The 23,274-nt window shown below is 42.9% G+C and overlaps 1 protein-coding gene across 1 annotated transcript in view; it reads left to right on the top strand.

The window, feature by feature from the left end:
- Positions 1-644: 644 nt before the first annotated feature.
- Positions 645-23,274, top strand: part of ELP3 (elongator acetyltransferase complex subunit 3) — an 89,201-nt gene continuing 66,571 nt past the window's right edge. Inside the window, exons 1-7 of the mRNA XM_075048882.1 lie at positions 645-737; positions 2,247-2,346; positions 3,236-3,374; positions 5,691-5,761; positions 8,123-8,186; positions 10,045-10,113; positions 11,975-12,129. Coding sequence (XP_074904983.1) covers positions 719-737; positions 2,247-2,346; positions 3,236-3,374; positions 5,691-5,761; positions 8,123-8,186; positions 10,045-10,113; positions 11,975-12,129 — 617 coding nt within the window. The 5' untranslated portion in view covers positions 645-718. The remainder of the gene's footprint in view (positions 738-2,246; positions 2,347-3,235; positions 3,375-5,690; positions 5,762-8,122; positions 8,187-10,044; positions 10,114-11,974; positions 12,130-23,274) is intronic.

Raw genomic sequence — 23,274 nt, 5'->3', positions numbered from 1 at the left:
ATAGGACCACGGGAGAATTAGGGCTGGAAGGGACCCCAGCAGGTCTCTGGTCCAACCTCCTGCTCCCAGCAGGGTCAGCTCTGGGATCAGCCCAGGTTGCTCAGGGCTTCATCCAGCCGGCTATTCAAATCCTCTAACAAAGATGACGCAACCACTGTGGGCAACCCACTCCACGCTTGGCCGGCCTAGCGATGAGGAAATTTCTCCTCACACCCAATTTGAACCTCTCTCCTTAAAACTTAACGCCCCTTGCCTCTGGTCCAGGTCCATTCCCAGCCGAACGAGCCCCTTTCCCTCAGCCTCTCCCCACAGGGAACCCCTCAACCCCCCCCCAGCTCCCCTCCTTTGTGCTCCCCAGCAGCCCGCAGGCCTCCGACGCCCTCTCGGGGAAGGACTTTTTAGCCTTTTAACAGGAAAACCCAGTTTATTTTCCTCTCCTCAGGCCGACGCTTTGCTACCACCTAGCGCTGACGGAGCGCCGCGCCCGCCCGCCCCGCGGTTGTCTCCTCACGGCGCCCCCTGGCGGCCGGCGGAGGCACCGCCCCAGCGGTGCTGCGCATGCGCTGTAGGTGACACCGCCACTTCCTCCCCCCCCCCCCCCAACACCCGCCGTCCTCTTGCCGCTTTCCGGCAGCGCGGCTGGAGGTGCGGCGTTTTTACGACGGTGAGGGGGCGGTGTCGCTTTACGGCACCGAGTGGCTGAGGGGGAGCCGCCAGCATGAAGCAGAAGAGAAAAGGTACTGGGGAAGGGGGGGATTGTAGGGTGGACCCTGCCCTTCTCCCAGGAGCTGAGAGTGGTGGGCAGGGTTTTGCTGCCTTTCCCGGCCGTGTGTGTGTGTGTGTGTGTGTGTAAGGGGGGGCTGAGGGGCAACGCTTGACCGTGTGTGTGTAAGGGGGGGGCTGAGGGGCAACGCTTTACTTTGTGTTTGGGTATGGCGGGGGGGGCTGTGGGGCAGGGCTCCTCCTCATGTTTCCCCCGGCCCTGTGGGGGTGGGAGCCGTGGGGTGGCAGGGCTTTACCACCTCCCCTAACCCTCTGTGTGTGTGTGGAGTGGGAAAACGAGACAAGACCTTGCTCTGCCCCCTCCGTGTACCTTTGGAGGTGGGTGAAGGGCCAGCCCAGACCTTGCTTGAGGTTTGGAGGGACTTGGCACCCCTCTGTGAGCCATCCGTTTTCTTTTCCCAGCGTTGAATTGGGCGCTGTCACTGGGAGGCAGAAGCCTTTGCACCCATGTGGGTGCTCAGGAGTTTGCCTCACTCCTGACTGTCAGATGCAGAATGGGGTGCTGGGGGCAGGGAAGTCTGGGTGTTGGTGGGTTTTTTCCCCTTACGGCAGAGCAGAAAAAAAACTGGGGGAAGGATATGGGGCAGCAAAGATGGTGCAGGGCAGCACAGGGCTAGCAGTGGCCTGCTCTGTCCCACAAAACTACCTGCTGAGAGATACCAGATGGGAGCACCGCTGCTGTGCTTCTCCCAGGTGGGTGTAAATGCTGCCAGATTTCAGCACAGCTGGCACGAAGAAAAGCTTGTTGGAGTGGTTGTGCACCCAGCTATGTCCCTGCTGGTGGGTTTTCTGATAAGTTTGGTGTGTATATTTTGCTGTCCCAACACTTGTTGGTGTAGACAGCACTGCACAAGGTGAAATAAATGCACGTTGTTGTTAGGAAGCATGGATGGATCTCTCTTAATAGCAATGCCCCTCTTCTCCCAAAGCTGATATGGAAGAAATGTAAGCAATGTATACAGTCTATGCAGTGCGGACCCTTGTTCAGCATGGGGTGGGTGTATGAGGTGCAGCTGGGAAACTTTAAGGCACTGATAGCGCTGCCCAATGCAACGTACCCTCTCTGTGATGGAGGGGAGTCCATAGAGCTGGCCTCTTCGTTCAGCTTGCCCCACTGTCCTTCTCATGAACGCATTCTGTTCCTTGCCACGTGTACAGGTAGTGTCAGACTATTCTACTAACTGTCTTTTAACTTCCAATGACTTTTTATTTCTAGCTGTTGCGCAGATTTCCTTGATGCAAGGCAGAGTTTGTCCTAGAAGTAGGAGAAAATCAGCAATACAAGGCTGTGACTGTCGTTTTTTCGGGGAATGCTGCAAGTCAAGAGTGATAACACAGTGGCAGAATTCCCTCTGTAGGCAACAACTGTAGGAAATACTAAAAACGAACTACAGAGCAGGTTGTCACAAGCAGTTAGAAAGCACTGTCTCTACACGTGGTTTGTTGTTTTGTTCTCATTTCAGGAGATCTCAGCCATGCGGAGCTGATGATGATGACGATAGCTGACATCATAAAGCAATTAATTGAGGCTCATGAGCAGGGAAAAGACGTGAATCTGAACAAGTAAGTGGCTCTGGGATGATGCTGAAGAGCTGGTCCACCAGCGATGAACGTGTCCTGTACAGTCTTATTATGTTCAGGCTTTATTTTAAAATGTTATATTTTCACAGGCTACTGTCATTTCTCTTACTGTTATCTGATAATAAAGAAACCAAGATCTGTAAATTCTATGGTGATTTGCTACTTTATTGGCAATGCTGAGAGTACAAAATGGCTTGTGTTGGTGAAAAACTGTAAGAAACTTGTCATTGCCTTTTTGTGTTTCCACCTGTGTTCATCCTTCAGTAGTCCCAAAGTCAGTTCCATCAGGGAAAGGAGAGATTAATATAGGGATAAAGATAAATCAGATTTTCTTAGCAATGTGTTAGAAATGAAGTAGTTATTTACAGAAAGTTATTCCTTTTTTACATATGTGGAATAATAAAATCTGAGTTTGTCCCACTGTTGCCATTTCATTTATATGATATAATTGCAAACTTTTTGCTGATGCTGGAAATAACTGATGTGAATGTCTTGGAAATGAACTAGCTTGAGTCTGCATGTGTAGGGGTTAATCACATGGAAGACATGAAAAGAATTAAATTACTGAAAACGGGTAAGCCAGGTCTGTTGGCAGCTTTCACAATGTTTTGATAAAACCATATTTGGAAGGAAAACATACAGAAACTGAGAATGTTGGCAGTTGTTGCATATCAGCATTATTTGGAGTGTATTTTCAGTATCTTAGTACACAGTGCAGCTGTTGCAAGTTTAAATAAGTTACCTGGAAAGGCAGTCAGGGACAACCTACATAGATCTCCGTGTAACTGAACAGTAATACAATAGCACTGCTGTGGAATATGGATATGCAAGTCAGAATGGAGTTGTTAATTTGAGATATTTCTGCTTTCAGGCTGAAAACCAAGACGTCGGCAAAGTATGGGCTTTCAGCGCAGCCACGTTTGGTTGACATCATCGCGGCTGTTCCACCTCAGTACCGCAAGGTGCTGGTTCCAAAGCTGAAGGCCAAGCCTATAAGGACTGCTAGCGGGGTAAGCACATACATCATTCTTTCCATCCACCACCATCCTCCCCTGCTGTCACCAATAAATTGTATTTAATTGTTTTCAAAGACCAGGGTATTGAATGTCCACAAGCTTTAATATAGATGCACTGGCTGCATTGCCAGCTTTCAGGTTGCCTTTTCAGTGATGTTGTGCCCACAGGGCTATTGCTTTCAAAACATTTGGGAGAAGAGAAAGAGGAAGTGTGGAGATTTTGTTTCAGAGCAGCATGTCTTGGTTTTTAGTTGCTGTAGAAACAGTGCAGCTTAATCTGCAGGCCCTCTCAGTGAACAAAGGTAAAATGTTAGTATTCAACTTGTTTCTTTGAAAGGTGGTTCAGGCTGAAAGCAGGAATAGAGGTACAACTAACATTCAGCTGTGTGTTTTTAACCTTCCCTATGGTATGTATAGCATGCCTAAAGTCAAGTTAACAAAAAACCCCAACCAAACAAAAAAAACCAGAAACCCAAAATCCAAGAAATGTTCAATTTTTATAACTTAAAAAAAAAAAAGCGCCCCCAAAAAACCCCAAACAAAACCACAAAAAAACCCCCACCCCCAAAACCCCCCACTTAATTTCTTTAATTTCTTCTTTCTGGCTATAGAATATCTCATTAAACTTTTACTCCAACCAGGATATCGGAAAACTGGAAATTAGGTATTCTGAGTTGGGTGCCCCAAATTAGTGGACACTAGAAAATCTTGGTGTGTCTGCATCTTCTTCCCTCTGGTCCTTTTTACAAAAGAAGATGGCGTCTTGTGTTATGCTTGCATTTAGTGTATGAAAAGCAGTTGTGAGATCAGCCAGGGGAAAAAGGCTTGTCTCAGTTAGGTGGAGGGAGGAAGCTACGTTTATTTTCTTTGGTTTACATCTTTTTGTTTCTCTTCATCTCTCCCCATTTTCATCTTCCAGGTGGTGTTTGGTATGCTTGGTGGCACACTCTCACCCTTGCGCTGTTTTAGATACATATTAGATGGTCCTAGTGAATACCTGAACATCAGTGTGCATCTTTTTGGCAGGGTGGTTAATTAGATTTGGTATAGGACACCTGGTTCTTTATAGTAGACTGCCATTTTTTTCTGAATTGTGAAAATATTAAATAATAGGATTCCTATTTCTTGATATATTCGTTATCTCCTTCAGGGGTTAACACACAGATATTCTAGGTGGCAGACTAAGCAGAAGACATCTTTAAATAGTCTCTCGCAGGTGTGCTGTGATGGGTTGACCCTGGCTGGATGCCAGGTGCCCACCAAAGCTGCGCTAATACTCCCCTCCTCAGATGGTATGGGGAGAGAAAATATAGAGAAAGGCTCATGGCTCAAGATAAGGGCAGGGAGAGATCACTCACTAATTACCATTGCGGGCAAAATAGGCTCTACTTGGGGAAAATTAACTTCATTTATTACCAATTGACCAGAGCAGGGTAATGAGAAACAAAACCAAATCTTAAAATACCTTCTCCTCACCCCTCCCTTCTACCCAGGCACAGCTTCACTCCTAAATTCTCTACCTCCTCTGCCCCGGCAGCACAGGGGGATGGGGAATGGGGGTTGCAGTCAGTTCATCACATGTTGTCTCTGCCGCTCCTTCCTCCTCAGGTCGAGAACTCCTCACTCGTCCCCTGCTCTGGTGTGGGGTCCCTGCCACTGGAGACAGTTCTCCATGAACTTCACCAGTGTGAGTCCCTCCAACAGGCTGCAGTTCTTCACGAACTGCTCCAGCATGTGTCCCTTCCACGGGCTGCAGTCCTTCAGGCACAGACTGCTCCAGCGTGGGGTCCTCCCCGGGCTGCAGGTGGAGATCTGCTCCTCCGTGGACCTCCCTGGGCTGCAGGGGGACAGCCTGCCTCACCATGGTCTTCCCCACGGGCTGCAGGGGAATCTCTGCTCCGGCACCTGGAGCATCTCCTCCCCTCCTTCTGCACTGACCTGGGGATCTGCAGGGCTATTTCTCTCACATATTCTCGCTCCTCTCTCCAGCTGCAGTTTCTGTTCCACAGCAACTTTTTTTCCCTTCTTAGATCTGTTATCCCAGGGGTGCTACCACTGTCACTGACAGGCTCAGCCTTGGCCAGCAGCAGGTCCGTCTTGGAGCCGGCTGGCATTGACTCTGTTGGACATGGGGGAAGCTTCTGGCATCTTCTCACAGAAGCCACCCCTGTAGCCCCCCTGCTACCAAAACCTTACCATGCAAACCCAATACATGTGCATGTGTACATAGCCTTCCAAGATGCACTTTATTTTAGTAACTTCAGAAGCAATTAGTATAATTTCTCTCTTCTGTAACTCTGCTTCTTACAGATTGCTGTCGTGGCTGTGATGTGTAAACCACACAGGTGTCCACACATTAACTTTACAGGCAACATATGTGTGTAAGTATGACAGCTTAGATGACCTAAGAGGACTGTTTTCCAGTATTTCTGTATAAATCTAGTACTGCAGTAGCATTGTACTGGGGACAGACTTCCTTTCTGCACAAGCGCAGAGTTGCTGATTGCTGATACCTGCACATTACGCTAAAGAGTCTACGTGTTTTCAGTCTTACTTCAAGGAAGAAACCTTTTTCTTTCATGGGCCAAACCCTGCTTACCTTAGTAGATGTACAATTTCATGAATATAGTAACTGAGAGAACGTACTAATGATCAAATGTAAGTTGTATTACTGTGTTAGGGTGCGCAGGTGTTTTGTGCATATGACTGGATATGTAAGCAGATTGGAGAAGACTATTACAGAAAAGAAATGGGGCTCAATCTGAAAAGTTTGAAAACTGCTGAACTGAGACCCACCTGAGGAGGTGCAGGTGTTGTCTGCAAAAACTTGCTTGGTGTGACAGTCTGGTTCTGCCTGGCTCTGGAATGAAATGAGAGCACAGATGGAAGGGAAGGCCTCCAGCTGCCAAGAGCTTGTGGTGTTAAGGGAATAGATTCTGAGTTTTATTTGAATTTAGAAACCCAGGCTGGGTTTACCTTGAAATATGTTACCTCTGCTTGACTTCAGAGTCTGTGCACCTGAAATCTTGTCAGTTTTGTTTTTTTTTCAAACAATATCAGTTCATCTATTTCAAACCATTGCTTCTCTTTCCCACCTTGTCACTCCTGAAACATCGGTGTGTTTCACTACCAGCTGCCTAACAGAGTTAGCTGGCTCCGTTCTTGTTTTCGCATGAGCAGCTATTCTGTTTGAGATGTTCCAGGTAATTACGTGTATGAAATGTCTTCAATTGGATTGCATAACTTTTGCCAGCAAATTAATTTGGCCATGGTAATTTGGTAATTAATTTTATAATGGTGACAGATGACTTGGGTTGAGTTTGCAGGGCAGGCAGTGAGGAAACTAATCAATTATACTGTGAACCAAATGTGTCTGATTTGATAGAGACGGCATTATCTTGGTGTCTGTGCATTTGAGATCTGCATCGTAAGTAACAATACGCTGACTGCTCTATTACCTTTTCTGTTGGACGTGCTCAGCACCTGCAGCTAAAGTAGAGGGGGTTGTCAACCCTCCCGTCTCAGGTCATATTTGAGCACAGAATGGCTATAGATTGGTCATTAATCCCACAGTTCTCAAAAAAAAAAAAAAAAGCTAAGGACCCTTCAGAATAAATTTATATTCTTTTTAATTACTATCTGCTGTGTACCATTCCTTTCCTGGCTAGCAGTCATGCTGTGAGAGCCGCAAGTCTGTCTTGCTGTGTCACAGAATAAGAGTTTCAAACAAGCCTCTAGATGCAGTAACTGTAATTTAATACCAAACTGCCTTACAGTTATGCAGAGTAAATGGACTGTATTCTTTTGAAGTAGTCTTAGAATGCTGTATTCATTAAATAGCACGTTCCTAAGTTCAGAAAACAAATGTAAATGAGCTTTCTCACCATCAACATATTTAAGTTCTATAAGTTTCTGAAAAGAAATGTAGATTGTGTAACAGGATGGCATCTCTCTTTTATGTCTTGCTGTGCCAAACAAAAATCATATGTTACATCAAATGAGATTATGTTCTTGGTGGAATGGTGGAAAATAGTTAAATTGTTTATGATTGTAAAATTACTTTTTAATATCTAATAATCTGTGTGTAACTATTACTCCAAAACTGTATGGCAGCTCCCTAAAATAATGCCGTGTTCCAGAAATATGTTCACAGTACATTTTGCTTCTAGTAAGTCTTACCAAGTTGTTTTATGTGGCTGTAGTCATTTGACAGGTCTGAACTGGTTTTTTTGACATCCCATTCTCATTAAAATTAAATGAAACAACTCTTTTGCACTGTATACTTAGTGTTTGTAAACATACATAGGCTCACTTCCTCTCAGTGTTACTGGATATCACAGAACTGCTGTCTTCAGCATGTGCGCTTGGGTCTGTACCTATATTTACATCGGGTGAAGCAGAAACACTGGAATTCATTCATTTACCCTGTACTCTCAGCTGACCAGTCATGAGCCAGCTTTAGTCTGGAAGCTGGTACCGTAGTGCTTGAGCTAATAAGGCCTTCCTTTTGTGGATTTTTTTTTGCCTATATGAGAGCTCCTGGATGCCAGGAGAGCGGTTGGTGTGTTGCTGTGATCAGGCTGTCTCGAGTTTGCGTTCCCCTGCGTTTCCGATGAGAGGTGGGGTAGTTAGAGCAGCGTCTGCTCAGCTGGCATCCGCTTGTGTACCCATACCTCAGACAGATTTAAGTTGTTGCAATTGTATGAGTTTGATGCCCATTTTCTGTCTTTTTATATTTGCAGATACTGCCCAGGTGGACCCGATTCTGATTTTGAATATTCAACACAGTCTTACACTGGATATGAGGTATTACTTTGTCTGCCATAACGCATTGCCTACACTCTCTATAAACTTGGGTTAAGCTGCTCTCTATTTCTACAAATTCACTCATGTTGCAAGAATACAAAACAAAAGAAGACTTTATAAACTTTGAGATCTAAAGCAGCTCAGCTATAGGACTGGAAATTCTTCTCAATTACTGTAGCAGTTGTTTATTTCTCCCCACCTTGCTGCTGTTTATACTGTTATACATGCAATAAGCTGTAGAGCAGGAGTGAGCAGTCTGTGATTCTGAGCAGGGCAAGTGCAGCATTGTGGCTGTACCCCATGACTTGCTGGTGTGGGAACAGCTGTTAATCTGAATTTCCAGCTGTGGAAAGCGATGAGTGAGTAAGAGCAGCTGAAGGTGACATGTCCCGTGGGACACCGCTGCATGCAGTTTGTTGAAATGAATGCTAGCTGTGATTCCTACAGCAGTTATCAATCTGCATCAGTTTTCCTAATGAAACAGTCCTGCAGAAACATACAGTTTTACTCATAGCTTAATATGGTTTTAAGGGAAGGGTACAGAGAAAGCAGAGCCAGACTCCTCCTAAGAGGTGCCCAGTGGAAAGATGGGAGGCAACAAACATGAGTTAGAATGCAGAAAATTGTGCCTTAATATAAGAAAAGAATGTTTTAATGTGACAGTCGTCAAACACTTGAGTAGGGATCTAGAGAGGTTTTGATAGTCAGTGATTGGACACAGCCCTGAGCATTCTGTCCTAACTTGACCTGCTTTCAGTCCTGTCCAACCTACAGGACCCAGAGGATCAGCAAAGGTCAAGCTCTGGAAAAAAGCCCATTATTTAGTTGTCCATGCTTCTGAAATTACATTCACGCCCTTTTATGTCTCTGTATCTGCAGTGATATCTCACTAAATATATGTATTTCCAAAGTAGTGCTGTCCTGTTGTCTGGAGAAAGTTTAACAGCAGAAGATCTCATTGTGACTAAATTATTGTGACCGATATTAACAAAACAACTCATAACTATAGTACAGCTGTAAAGTAGCAAAATGAGGTAAAATACAAACTGGATTAATTTGATAAACAGTGATGCAGCATCCTTTTAGTATGGAGTTTGTCTGTTATCTACTTCTCAGTGACCTGAAGCTTGTCCTGTTAGTGCAAAGTAGGAAAATCCTGTGTATATGTTACTGCTTTATAATTTGTGTTGCTTTGGATATGTTGTATTCATTTGTTTAGTACTAACAGCATGTGGGAGTTGTGCATGATTAAAAGAGTCCTCATCCTTTAGAGCTTTTAATACAACAGATGTGAAATACCAAACGAATCTGGGATACACAACATACTTGAAAACCTTATCTTGGAGTATTATTAATAGGCTTACATCAGCTACTAATATAAAAAGTTGTTAGGGATTTCAATTGAAAGAATATGTTTAGCTTATAAAAAATATTTGAAGTTTAGACTGAACTAGAGGACGCTGCTTGGATAACTTGGGCAAGTGAAGAGAAACTACAATGAACGGGACAGAAAAAGTGGTATTTCAATTTGTTTTTTGCAATATTTTTTGTGACTCACTACAGAGATTCTTTATCCTGTTGTAATGCACTAAAAATTTGAAAAATTGTTTCATTCTTTTTATGTCATGTTACCATTTCAGGACGAAAATGTGTTTTGTTACAATTTAAAAAAAATTTAAGGAGCCAAATTCATATTTACAGTTGGATGGACTCTTTGGTTGTGAGTTTGAAGGCTTTAGGGTCAATTAGGGTTTGAAAACTTCAGCATCTGTTTCAATGCTAAAAGTTGTCTTTTGTTCTTTTTCACTGTGTTCTTTAAAAAAAAAGTTTACAAAATCAGCATCCTTGTGTTTTTTAGCCAACGTCCATGAGGGCCATTCGGGCTAGATATGACCCCTATCTCCAGACAAGACACAGAGTGGAACAGGTAAATTTTTACAGTGCAAGGGGGATGCATTGTGGTTGTGATGAAAATAATGCGAATGCTTTTAATTGCCTGAACTGGTGGGCTGAAAGGGTTGTGATCAGCAGTACTCAGTCCAGCTGGAGGCCAGTCTCTAATGATAAAACCCAGCTGTCAATATTGGGGCCAATAGTGTTTAACCTCTGTGTTAATGGCGTGCGTGTTGGGACAGCACACTGTCAGCAAGTTTGTAGATGAAGCAGATTTGGGAGGAGTGGATGATAGACCAGAGGGTTGTGCTGCCATTCAGAGACACCTGGACAGGCTGGACAAATGGGCTGGCAGGAACCTCTTGAAGTTCAACAGAGGGAAATGCCAAGTCTTGCCTCTGGGAAGGAACAACCCCAGGCACCAGTACGTGCTGGGGGCCAGCCAGCTGGAAAGCAGCTTGACAGAAAAGGACCTGGGGCTACTGGTGGACACCAAGTTGACCATGAGCAGCATTGTGCCCTTGACGCAAAGACCAGCAGCCTCCTGGGCTGCATTAGGAGGAGTGTTGCCCACACATCAAGGGAGGAGATCCTTCCTCTCACCTCAGCACTGCTGAGGCTCCACCTGGAGAGCTGTGTCCAGTTCTGGGCTCCCTAGAAGCAGGCAGACATGAACATATTGGAGCAAGTCTAGCACAAGGCCACTGAGATGTTGAAGGGACTGGAGCATCTGAAAAGATGCTGAGAGCGCCAAGACTGTTTAAGCTGGGGAAGAGAAGGCTCGGGGGAATCTTACCAATGTGTATAATACATGGTGGTAGGCTGTAAAGAAGACAGAGCCAGGCTCTTCTCAGTGGTGCCCAGTGACAGAGCAGGACATGATGCAATGGGAGCAAATTGAAACATGAGAAATTCCATTTGAACATCAGGAAACAGTTTTTAACTGAGGGTGACCCAGCACCGGACCAGGTTGCCCAGAGAGGTTGTGCAGTCTCCACGCTTTGAGACACTCAAAGCCTGTTTGGACACAGTGCTGAACAAACTGCTGTAGCTGATGCTGCTTTGAGAGGAGAGATTGGACTAGGTGATCTCCAGAGGTCCCTTCCAACCTCAACTTTTTCATGATTCTGTAATTCTACCTTAGCCTGACTTGATCCCCATGGAAATATTATTTATAGGCCTTCTAATTGTCTAACTGTCATTTCTATTAGATAAATGACAAGTTTTGAACCTTGTATAAGATCTTATCTGTTCTGAACAGTACCTGATTACTAATAGGAAATCCTATTACAACAAAATTGTACTGGACTTCTGTGACAGTTGCTAGTTCTTGATAATTACGTACACTCAAATAGTGGCATTCCTACCAAAATGATTTTTTGGGGGTCTTGGCTGGAGAGTTAGAAGATTTGAAGAGTTTCTCAATCCTGTTCTGCTTTGACTGGTTTCCTGTTTATCTCCAAATCCATTGGAAAATTCTCCATGGATTCATTGTAGTCCTTTTCTCCCACAAGTTTGTAAGGAAAGTTAGTTCTCCATGGGCTGAAGCAGATGCAAGGAAGCTTTTCCTCCTGGCCATATCTAAGCTGGTTTCAAACTGGACCCAGTGTAACTCCATCAGCAAGATGCTAGGCTCAAATAATTCTGCTTTGTCAAGAAAACCTATGTGCTGGGCTCAGTATCTGTGTTGTGTTCTTGCAGTAGAAAAATTAACTTTTGAGGGTTTTTTGGGGGGCTTGTAAGAAATCTGTACAAAAGTATTAATGGTTTGTCATTCATAAAAGTTATGACAACTAAAGAAGGAAATGCAGTGTAAGAATGTCAGGGTTTTCAGAGAAGTCTTTTAGATTTAGTCCCTGATTGGTAACTTTTTCCTGGTACTTTTAATTTTACAGCTGAAGCAGTTGGGCCACAGCGTGGATAAAGTAGAGTTTATTGTGATGGGTGGAACATTTATGGCCCTGCCTGAAGACTACAGAGATTACTTCATCAGAAACCTTCACGATGCCTTGTCAGGTCACACTTCCAATAATGTAGCAGAGGCTGTCAAGTAAGCATCTTGGTTTTCCTTAGTGTAATTGTTTAAAAGTGTTCTTTAACTGTTGTAAGAAAAAATACAGAAGACAAAAGGTTTTTTTGAAAGACAGTGTTTATCCAGATGTGCATTTAGGCACAGAATATTTATAGCTCAACTTGCAGCATTGCTCTGTGTACTGCATAGCACCAGCAGAAGATAGGGCTGTGGTTTATCTGTTTTCTCATGTAGGAAATGCTAAGCTTCTAATTTCTTGGCATTCCATCTGGACTTCTACCTTTTATGCCTCATCACCTTGATTTTTAGTTGTGATGAATCACATTGCCATGGGATTTATTTCCTTTAGCTGGGAAGGGGAACTGATCCTGCCTTGGAGGGAGGCCAGACGTCAGCTCCCGTAAGGGATGACTCACCCCCAAGAGCGTCAGTGCTCAGGAGCTCCGAGCCCCTTGCAATCTCAAATGCAGTTACCCTTGCAGTATTTTGGTGTGACAGGGAGATGGTCTTCTCATTTTACAGTTGATGAATGGAAAATCAGAGACTGATTTATTTATGTGTGCTTTGGGTCATTAAATACATAACTTTTCAGTGCATTTTGCAGTATAAAACTGAGAAGAAAAATGAGAGATTTGATGTTTTGGAGCTGTTAAAACTAGGTGAGCATCCCTACTGACAGTTTTAGTTTGCTACCTTGTCGTCATTCAGTGCAGTGGATTTTCCTTGATACCATTATCATCTACTAAAGAAAACCATTTTAAAACTGAGTAGGACTATGCCTAGTTTTATGTCTACCTTCGTGTTACAAAGGTGTAATTTCATTTGGTTTTCCTCTTGAGGGCAGCAAACACTTCTGCTGGTTTTCCTTGGGTTTTTTTTCCCTCGGCATTCAAAGACCAGACAAAAAGTGCTATGCTGCTCTTTCCAATTGGATTTTATCAAGATAAAATAATGAACAAGTTGGGAAAAGAATTGCTTTTCTTTTGCTCTAGAGCCCTGGTTGTGAGTACTGAAGGACACAGCTCATTATGGAAGAAGGGTGGTGTTTGCAGGTTGTCTATTCAAATTAGTGCTGTCCTTATACATATGTTGGGTGGTTATTCTATATTTTTTCTGCTGCAGGTGTTTAGGTAATTTTATTCGACCTAAAATTGTTTTCTGAGTAGCCTGTCCTTTGCTCTGCAGATTATTGAGGAAACTATTTATGACATAGACTGTGTGACCAAGTAATTTTAAGTGCATGCAAAAACCAAGTGACTCTGAAGTCAGTGTACTGCCTTGCAAGCACGCTGATTTAGCAATGTGAGAAAACTTGCACTAACGTGTGTTTTTTTCCAGCAGATAAATAAAGGTTTATATTTTTAAGGTAAAATTAATGTTAAATGCTTAGTAAATGAAGGTATGTGGGAGTTATTCAAGTTGCACTTCCTAAATATTCTAGAGGCAAGAAAAATGGGTTCAAGATGAATCAGACCTTTTATTTTCTGTGCTTCTTGCATTTAGCTGTTGTACCGTGTCACTGCAGTACTGTTTTGAGATGGTCAATGACACTTGAGGTAAACATTCAAGGTTGAATTTATTTCTCTTTGTACGTGGAGATTCAGCCCTTCTCCCTCACTACTTCCATCAACAGAGGCCCTGCTACATGGGGAATACTGACAGTATTTTACTTGTTTTATATTGTGGGCACTGCATTCAGCAGTAAACTGGGATCTGGTGTCTCTCACCCCTTACTTTGGATGGGATTATGGTAGCCTTGCAATTTTTCTTCCCTAATGGGGAAAAAAGACCTTCAGCCAGGATACTTTTTAAAAAGTCCTTCTGAGCATGACCTTTGATTAAGCCAGTGGAGCATCTATCTGTGTAGGCTACAGTTCACCTAACAGTGAACGCAGTTTTTTCCCCTTTTGTCCAGTCATTTCTTTACTTTGTCCTAAACTTAAGCTCTGCTTCTGTGAACAATGCTGTCTTTCCAGTGATAGTGATATGCTGACCTATACGTTCTGAATTGTGCAGCACTGAAGGGCTCATCAATCTGGCATCCTCCTCTTGACATAATTTTTAATTTTCTTCCTATAATACTTTGTCTTGATCAGCCCACTGCAGCTTCTGGTCCCAGTTAATCTGATAAAAAGGATGTGATTCTGTCTAGTTTCAACCAGTACAGTACAACCGTAGCCTGCCGTGGGTGTATATACTGTTCCTCACCAGGAACCAGCACTGCAAGTCTGACTAAAGAAATTAGTCCTCAAACTGTGTTGGCCCTTGGACTGCAGCTGATATTCTGAGTTGGCTGCTGGCTTTCTTGAAGATACAGAGTCTTGGGGTAAATCCAGCCTTGTAGTAAATCACAGAGCTGCAAACCCAGCAGTGCCTGTATGAGAGAAATGATGTGAGACTGGGAATGATCTGTCTCAGGGAAGTGGGGCACTGCTCTAGCCAGCTGCTGCCGAATACATAATTCTGAAACTGTGGCTTTATAGTCAGTGGAGAGAGCAGGATCTTCACGGGATGGCTCAGAGCATCTAAGATAGGTTGCTGCTTTAAATTGTGTCCAGGTTAACTGGGCAGCTGACTTGGGTGTGAAGAACTCCCTTTATACTTATATTTATAGAGTGGTAGGAGATCCTTTTTGTGTGAGTTGACCTAAAGTGAGTTAAGATTTTGGTTTTTATGGATACATGAACAGGACACAAATGTAGAAGTGACTGTATTTACATACATGAACTCACCAACCAGAAGTGTGATTTTTAAAAAAGATAAACAGAGAAACTGCTAGGCTTTCATAACAACTGTTGTGAATGGAGGAAGGAAATTAATTCCCTGAGAAAGTGTTGCTGGTGTTTAATATTTCTGTAGCACCTCCCTATTGAGGTAGTAAACACTTTTTAGACTATTCAGACAGAAGTCTTTGCTTGAGATGCTTTGGTATGCTTGAGAAATAAGTTGGCCAAGGAATGAGTAAAGAATAGCAGAGCCAGAGGGGATCTTTGTTTTGTAGAGAGTGTGCAACTCGACTGAGAAGTTTTAATTTTTATCTGCTGAGAACACCACTTAGGAGATTTCACTGCAGTTCTGGATGCCTATCAAGCAAGGTTGTGGACTTGGTGATAAGCTTCGCTTCCTTAGGAGGAGATTTGTAATTACTGCTAAAAAAATCACTATAAGACAGCTTTTTCATTTTATACACTAGAGAAATACATCTTTCTCTGGGAGTTGTTCCCATCAAGCTGAAGTGTTGATTGTGGCTGCTTTTGCTCTTGTCCTGAGGACAATGAACCAAGAAGGTGTAAAATACACATGCAAATGAGAATTGCTGCTCCCCATCATTTTGCTCCTCTCACCTGACCTGTGAGTCATTAGAGGTGCTGGGCATATTTAACTGCCACCATGACTCACCACTTAACTCCAAGGGCTGAGCACCTCTTCTCTGAGCCAGGATCTGACTTTTAATTAGTGAAAGAGGCCAAAGGAGAACTTGCCTGTGTTGGGAAAGGCAAGTGTCAGAAAGGTCGGTCCCCTTAGGCTATGTGCCTGTGCAGCTCCTTGGATGGCAGCATCGAGCTTGGCTTCTCTTAGTGTATTTAAAAATGCACAGAAATTATTTTTAAATTTTTATTTTAACAGTATCATGTGTTGTCTGATGTTCAATCTAGTCATAAATCACATTGTTAATGACGAAGTAAGAAGGGGATAAAATTACTGGAACCTCATGTTCTGCTATTTGAGTATCTTGTGTACCTGATATTCATGTGACAGTATTCAGGTGTACAGCAGACATAATAACTATTTCCATAATAGGTCCGTTATCCAAGGCTAGTTCCCCTTTACATCTACTCATCAGTCAGTAGTCTCTTAAAAGACTCACTTTCCACTTGCATCATGCGCTGAAGCCCAGAACTTGCAGAAGTGAGTATTGTCAGCTGCGTTTGATTCCTTGTGGAGAAATTGCGGCTCCTAATACCGGACAACACCGTGAGACTGCCTTTTTTTTTAGGCTTGTCATCGATTGCTTTTGCCAAGTGTCCTTTTGTGTTTCCACCATTAGCTGTGTCTTCTGCTGAGCTGGTGAGCAGGCAGCAATGCTTCCCGCTGCCACAAATGTTTTCATTATGCACGAGGAAATTTCCTTTAGGTATCCCAAAAGCCTTACTGATCTTTTGGCAAGTGCTAAGCAGATAGATCCAGCTACTTTAGAGCATTCGCTCTAAACATGGGTTTTAAATAACAACTGCTTAGGGCTGGATTATTGTGTGTCCAGTTTAAGACCTCTTTAACCCATCTGAGGAAGAAAAAAAAAACCCAAGCACTGGCAGTTTCAGGAGCAGTTGGTTTGATATGTGGAGCTCCTGATGCCTTTTAAAACACAGCTGGAAATCACTCTTCTTGAACACGCCAGACCAGAGCAAGCCATGAAAAATGGGGTTTGTGTGGTTATCAGATGATGTGCTTTCTAGAAAGGTTGTTATATTCTTTTCTTAAATACGTTAGGTCTCATGTATCAGTAGTTCTTGTAATAGAAGCTGCAGTTTCTCCACAAGAAGTACAGTGATTGTGAAGGTTGACAACTAAGCAACTCCCAATTTTGATTTCAATAGTGAGGAATAAACCTCCATTGAAAAGGTCACACTTTATTTTCAAAGTTGAAGTCTGTTTTAGATTTCCCAAATAAGACTTCAGGAGTTTTGTTAGAAGATCTAGATTTCTGCAGGTAAGTCTAGTCTTGCTGCTGCTGGTGCTGTACTTTTACCAAGATTTAGCCTGGTTGCTTGAATTCTAGGGCACAGACCCGCAATGAAGTTACATGGGGTGACAAGTGGGCACCTTATGCCTGTGCTGTCCCAGCTGGCTTTTGTATGTGTTTCAGTGGCCCTGCTTGTGAGAAATTCTAGTGTACTGTGAATCTCAGGGAAAGATGTTTAAGCAAACATGCTTTACCTTGCAGTTAGTATAGGCAAAGAAGATGCTCTCCTACAGTTCAGATGGCTCAATTGACATATGGTTGCTTGTTAACACTAATATATCTTAATTGTGCTTTCTGAGTCCTAGCAAAAATAACCGAGGGCTTTGACTCACTAGCTCCAGTGATTCATGCTGGGGCAATTTAAGAGGTTACTGTTCTCCTTTTATCTACCTTGACCCTCTGCTTGAGGTTACCACTTCCAAAACAGGCAGCTAAACATAGTCGTCCACCCTTCAGCTGCCAGAGTTCATCCTGTGGCAAATTAATGTAATCTAGAATGGATAGTGATTTAAGGAGATATGCTACTTCTTTGGCTGTGGGAAGCCCAGCCTGTTAAATTGCCCAGCTACAAATTGCCAGAATTTGAGAGTCAGATCTCACCTCTTGACTTGCTGTAATGAGTAGGTACTGTGACAGGTAGGCTCTTGAAGCTCTAGCAGCTCCAGCTCAAACTGCTGTAATTGCCGGCTTAAGCTCCTATTCTAGCAGTAATTTGGGCAGCGGAGGTGTGTGGGTACTTACCCGGTTCTGCATCCCTGCTGGTGCAGGCAGCAGCTTCTGGCAGAAAAGGAAGTGAATAACAGGAGGCAGCAACACTGCAAATTGCTGTGGCGGTATCCATCAGAGCTTGTCTGTCAAATCCCTCAGGACATCTGACTAGGCAGTGATTTTTTTTCGGTGCCCGGCAGGAGATAACTGGCTATTGTTTTAGTGCCAGATCATTTACAACAGAGATTCTGCCTAAATTTCCTTTTGTTCCCAGAGATTTGGAGACTAGTTCCTAACCTTCTGGAGAAGCAGGCAGATTTTCTTTGTTTCCAGCTTTGGATGTGACTCTTCCATGGTGCAAAAGCCATGTTTGCCATTAAAACCTGTTTGCTGCCGAGTGTTTACCCCTAAATGCCTTCAGTATGGAGAACATCTTTCCAGCTTGCAGAATTTGAGGAAATTTATCCCAAAGCTGGCTGGCCTTTGTTGGCATCCTGGTACTTTTGCATTGCTTATTTTCTACTGCAAGACCCAACTTTTAGCTGCTGAAGTGTGTGTTATTTGGAAGATGTAGAAGTGAAAGTCATTTCATCAGATCCTAATCTTGTTATGGGTAGCTTTTCATCTTTTTTCATCCTGCAGCTACAGAAAGCGATTGCCTATCCAGTTATCTGTCCTGTTCAGTATTTCCGCAGCATTTTCTCCTGCATGTAAAATATTCACGTTTGTGGCTGAATGTAGATGACTGGGGAAGGTAGATATGAGGAAGCCATACCCACGTATTTCTGTGCATGTGCAACAGCACATATGATATTAAGTGACTTCAGGTTTTCCAAGGTGAATGCTGGCATCAGACACATCTTTGTCAAATGTGTATGAGGTGGTAGTGTTTATTCATAACAGAAATTTGAGCTACACCGAATTTAGCAATATTTATAAATGCTATTGATCTGTATTTTATCCTACGCTGGTGGAAAGGATGATGGCCCTAGCGGTCATGACATTGTCAAAGCTAAATAATGAATTTCAGTGCCTTTTTTGTACATTTTCAGCAAATTACTGCTGAACACCTGCCAAAGGGAATACTTTTCTCATTTTTGCTGCTTCACTGCTGTGCGTGTGTAATTTGGCAAGCATAACAAGTTCTCCGGTGACCTGCACTAAAATGTTAATGCTAGGATGGGATCTGAGTGGTCAGCTGGGATTGGTAACTGGAGATGGAATTTTATTCATGGCTTGGTCACCTGTATGAATATGAACTGGCCTGGTTATTATATGGTTCTAGATCAAACTGTGCTGATGATCCAAAGGTAATGTCATGACGAAATGGTGTGGCATGTACTAAGTAAGCTTTCTGGGTTAATTTCCTCCCTGGCACGGAAAGTATTACACCATCCTGTGTATTACAGAAGCATAGCCTTAGTTGCTGTTGTATTCTGACTTTCCAAGTGGGCAGAAGATCAAGCATTAGCGATTGTTTTGAGCTCCGTAAGGATGCAAGCGATCCTAAACTGATACTCCCATGCCCTGGAGAGCTAACGTGGGACCTGCACCATCTTTTTTCCTTCTTTCAGCAGAGATTGCTTTCCAGCCCAAATTAAAATGGGCTGGTAAAATAGTGAGATGCAGCTTATAGTTCCCTTGGCTGTGCTGTGCTTGCCTCATTGATATTGTAAACTGAGATCTACTGCCTTTCAACAGAGCTAAATTGATTTGGAAGAAAAGTCATTTTCTACTAACATGGTGGGTGCAGTAGGCATGCAAAAAAAAAAAAGGTAGGTTTAATTTTCATATTTTTATGGAAGGATGTCAAGAAGTGGTTTTCCTGTGACTGTTTTGCGAACCCTGTACTAAGAGCAGAGGCTGTTTGCTTTCGAAATACGTCTTTCTGCAATGTGTTGCAGCTAATGCGCTCTGGGACTCTGTGCCTCCTCGTGGCCCATCAGTTTGCGAAGTCAAGTACTCAGAAGCTTTGAACTGGCAGAGCTGGGGGGGTTTGTGCCACCTTAATTTGGTCACCCTCTGTCTGGGCTTTGGATTATATGATTACCTACTTTTTCCCTCTTTCTACAAGACCTTTGCCTGGTTCGCCTCCAAAGATAGATTGTGCACTACTCTAAAAAATCTGAAATTAGTGGGAAGGGCCCTTGTTCCTTTGATATAAATAAGATTCACCTTTAACAGCTCTGAGGTGAGATGTGGGTTCAGCTTATGGGTTGAGACATCTCAGTTCAGCTGTTTCCATGTGAACTGAGTGCCTTACAGCCAGTGGAGATGTCATCAGCAGAGCCCAGAGAGGGATCCAGCTCATGCCGAAGCAGGCACCCATGGGTCTGCATCGCTCTCTGGGCTCTGTTGACGGGGCACAGGAGACAAGAACCCCAGCTCAGTGTAGGTGTTTGCGTCCATGAGCTGGATCTCGCACCAAGAGTCTTGTCTCCATTGCAGGCTTGGGCAGGAGGTGTTTCCTTCTTCATCTCTGACTTCTGACTCCTTGAGCTCATGCTGGTTTTTGATGCGGCGTAGCTTTTTGCAAGATAGTCCTATTTCTTCCAGCATTGGTTCTTGGTCCCATTCTTCTTTCCAGGTCTCTGCTTTTCCCCACCTCTAGGAAGACCCAAGTGGTCAGTCTTCTTTGGTCATATTCTTTTTCTGTCTCCTCTCTGGTGTATTTGTCTTGTCGTAAGCCAGGTTGTGCCATTCGCAGGGGGTTGTAGCCGTCATAGGAAACGTTTGACTTCACTCTGTAGCAGGAACTTGCTCCTTGGGACCAACATATCTTCACTGGAGTCGTGAGGGATGTCTGTGCCTAGGGAGTATGCAGCTTTAAGCTACTGTAGCAGCTAAAAGCTGAAATACTTTTCCAAAGCAATGAGCTCAATCACCATTAAAAGTTGAGTAGCTGTTGGCACCTTAGTTGGAGCTACAGTGGACAGCGAATGGAGCTGGGGAAATGGCACCATCGGTTCTTGTAGTTTACTGCAGCAAGCCTCTTCAGAACATGTGGTTTTACAAGCACAGAGAAAACGAGTGCATGTGTTTTTGTAGCACTTTCTTTGAGAGAGATGATATTGCAGCTTTATAGGTGAAAGAGTTGCTTTGGCAAAAGAACAAGATGAGCTAAACCATAGCTTTTCACTGGTAGTTTTGGCTGATGACTGCTTTTTATTAGCTCTGTTTATAATTTTATTGATACAATTTCTTTGTTTCCTCAAAGCAGCAATTAAGCTGTTTTTCCTTCCTCAAGCTAAATTTTTATATCGGCGTATCAGATGGGGGCGAGATGAATTCTGTTTAGGTAGATGCAGAAACTACAAAGCAAGGACTTTACTGGACACTGTCTTTATGCAACAATAGCTTTTAGGGCATTGAGTTGTTGGAACTATATGCAGTACCGCAGCGGCAGAAGTGGTTATTTTCCTCAATAACAGCTAGGAAGTGGTTGTTACTAAGAATATGCAACTTTCCCTAGGCCACAGTGAGTCAATATCAGAACTGAAATTGGAACTAGATTTTTTTTAATACATGTAAGTCTTACCTAGTGCAGTCTGTCTCATCAACTGTAGCAAGAAAACCTTGAACTTCAGTTTAGATTTAATAAAAGAGACCGTCATGTCATTTCTTTCATAGCTTTAGATGTAAGGATTTTTTTTTTTTCCCCTGAATCCCTTTTTAGCCTGCATCTATAACTACATATTGACTATTCTGTGGCAAACTGTCTATATAATTATGACCTAATCGTTGATCATATTGATTTGGCAACAGACATTTAAATTGTTGTTCTTTCAAGTTTCCCTGAACTAAATTGCACAGCAAAGATGTGAGAAATCAAGGACAAATCTTGGGCATCTCCTCCTGCAAGTTTTGTAACTGTCTTTGCTTCAGTGTATGTAGCAGGCTGACGGGCTGCTTGCACTTTAGTGTCACTGTGGTGACATGGTTTGTTGTTCATGGGATGTGTTATCTGCTTCTGTACACTTTGATAAAAAGAGAAAGGGATGTAGAGTAAAACCTGTCCTGTGGGAATAGCTGATATCGATTGCCTGGTAGAGGTGGAATTTAATTAAAGGTCAAATAAAATTGTACTGGAATCCACATAAGGGATGGCTGAGATGGGACTAAGAGCTGCTACTTTTTAAATTTTATATTGCTTGGTGAAAAGATACCAGAAAGGCAAAATTGACCAAAATGAAATACTAACCAAATGCAGCCTACAGCCTTCTGCTTTTCTCCCCTTGAAATACTATTTATATTGAAATACTGGGTTAAGGCCACCATGCTGCCCAGAACTGATGCTTAAAGCAAAGAGTAGGACTATGTATTTAGTGTTTATCCTGATTACTGGACAGAAATTCCCAAGTTGTTACTGAGAAATGCATTTGATTCTTTCTAAAACTTCATAGCTTAAAGTGTCTCCAATTTTCTGTCATTGTGGTGAGCATATCTTTTTCCCAAGCTTTTCTCCTGCACCATAGACTGACAAATGGTTTTGAAAATAATACTGTTTGGGGTTGATAACCTTCATGCATGGGCCTTTTTCCCACTTCAGAAGTGACCTCTGTGGTTTTGGTAGCCTGGGAGGCCATGTAATTACTTGTAAACTATTTTCTTTTCTTAAGTAGAAGAGGAGCTGCTGTTTGGCACAGGAAATCTTACCCTCTTTTGTAGCAAGCCCAGAGCTTCATAGTGCCTTCAAGCTTCTGGTCATCTGAACCACTTCTTCGTTTTTGCAGTTTTATCAAGTCTTTCAGGATGATGTTCATGGCTTCTTTTCTTTGGTTGTCATTTTCAAATACTATCAGTGGTAATTAAAGGAGATAAAAAGTCTGTACAACATCCTGGAAGCAAGGACAGGAGTTTTAGAACTGGTTGAATGCATAGGCAACCAATGTATCGTTTCATCCATGTGTGGTTCATTGATTTGCTTGTCTCGGCTGCTGAAAACCCAAGCTGGAATGATCAGCATGGTGTGTTGGACTAGCTGTGTCTTCCACGTAGAAGATGGATAGTTGGGTTTTTACTGGCATTCATATATTAGTCTGAAATTTAAAGTGTCTGGCTCATGGTGAAGGAAAGTGTGTACCCTCCTCATCTAATAGATTGGGTATGAGCTTAGGAAGTGGACATTTTACAAGCACTTTATGTATTTTCTTCTTTCAGACATCTTGGGAAAAAGCTGTGTTTTGCTGAAGTGTTGGACCTCAATTGTCTTTATTAGGATAACAGTTTGAAACCACCTCCCTCTGTGAGAATGAATATAGAGAGGTTCTTGTTTCCATAGTACACGTTTTCATCTTATGACAGGGGAACTCCTTTCCTCTGGCTACTTGAAATGGGCTAAAGTTTCAGTGAAGCATCTAGGTTGTAGTTTTCTTTGAAGCATTGGACAAACATGTAACTCTACCTGGATTTCAAAAAATTAGGTCCTTCACCAAAACCTCTTTAAAGATAGTGGGAATAAGGGTGAAGGCTTTGCATGCATAAATAATTGGAAGATATTAGAAGACTAAATGATCAATTGACACAACAGAGGAAAGTCATTAGTAGTGTCCCAGAGGAGTCTGTGCTGGAATAGGTGGTCTTGACCATGCTGGGTTGGTGGTGAAGGAGCAGGTAAAAATTAGTGTAGATATAGATCGAATTGCATAAGAATGATTTTTCCTTATTTTACTACAGAACAATGATATTTGAGTTGGCTAGTGCCACTCAGG

The sequence above is a fragment of the Buteo buteo genome, chromosome 17, assembly GCF_964188355.1.
Source record: "Buteo buteo chromosome 17, bButBut1.hap1.1, whole genome shotgun sequence".
Classification (NCBI taxonomy): domain Eukaryota; kingdom Metazoa; phylum Chordata; class Aves; order Accipitriformes; family Accipitridae; genus Buteo; species Buteo buteo.
Note: the sequence above shows the minus strand (reverse complement) of the source record. Positions and strands in the feature narration are given on the sequence as shown.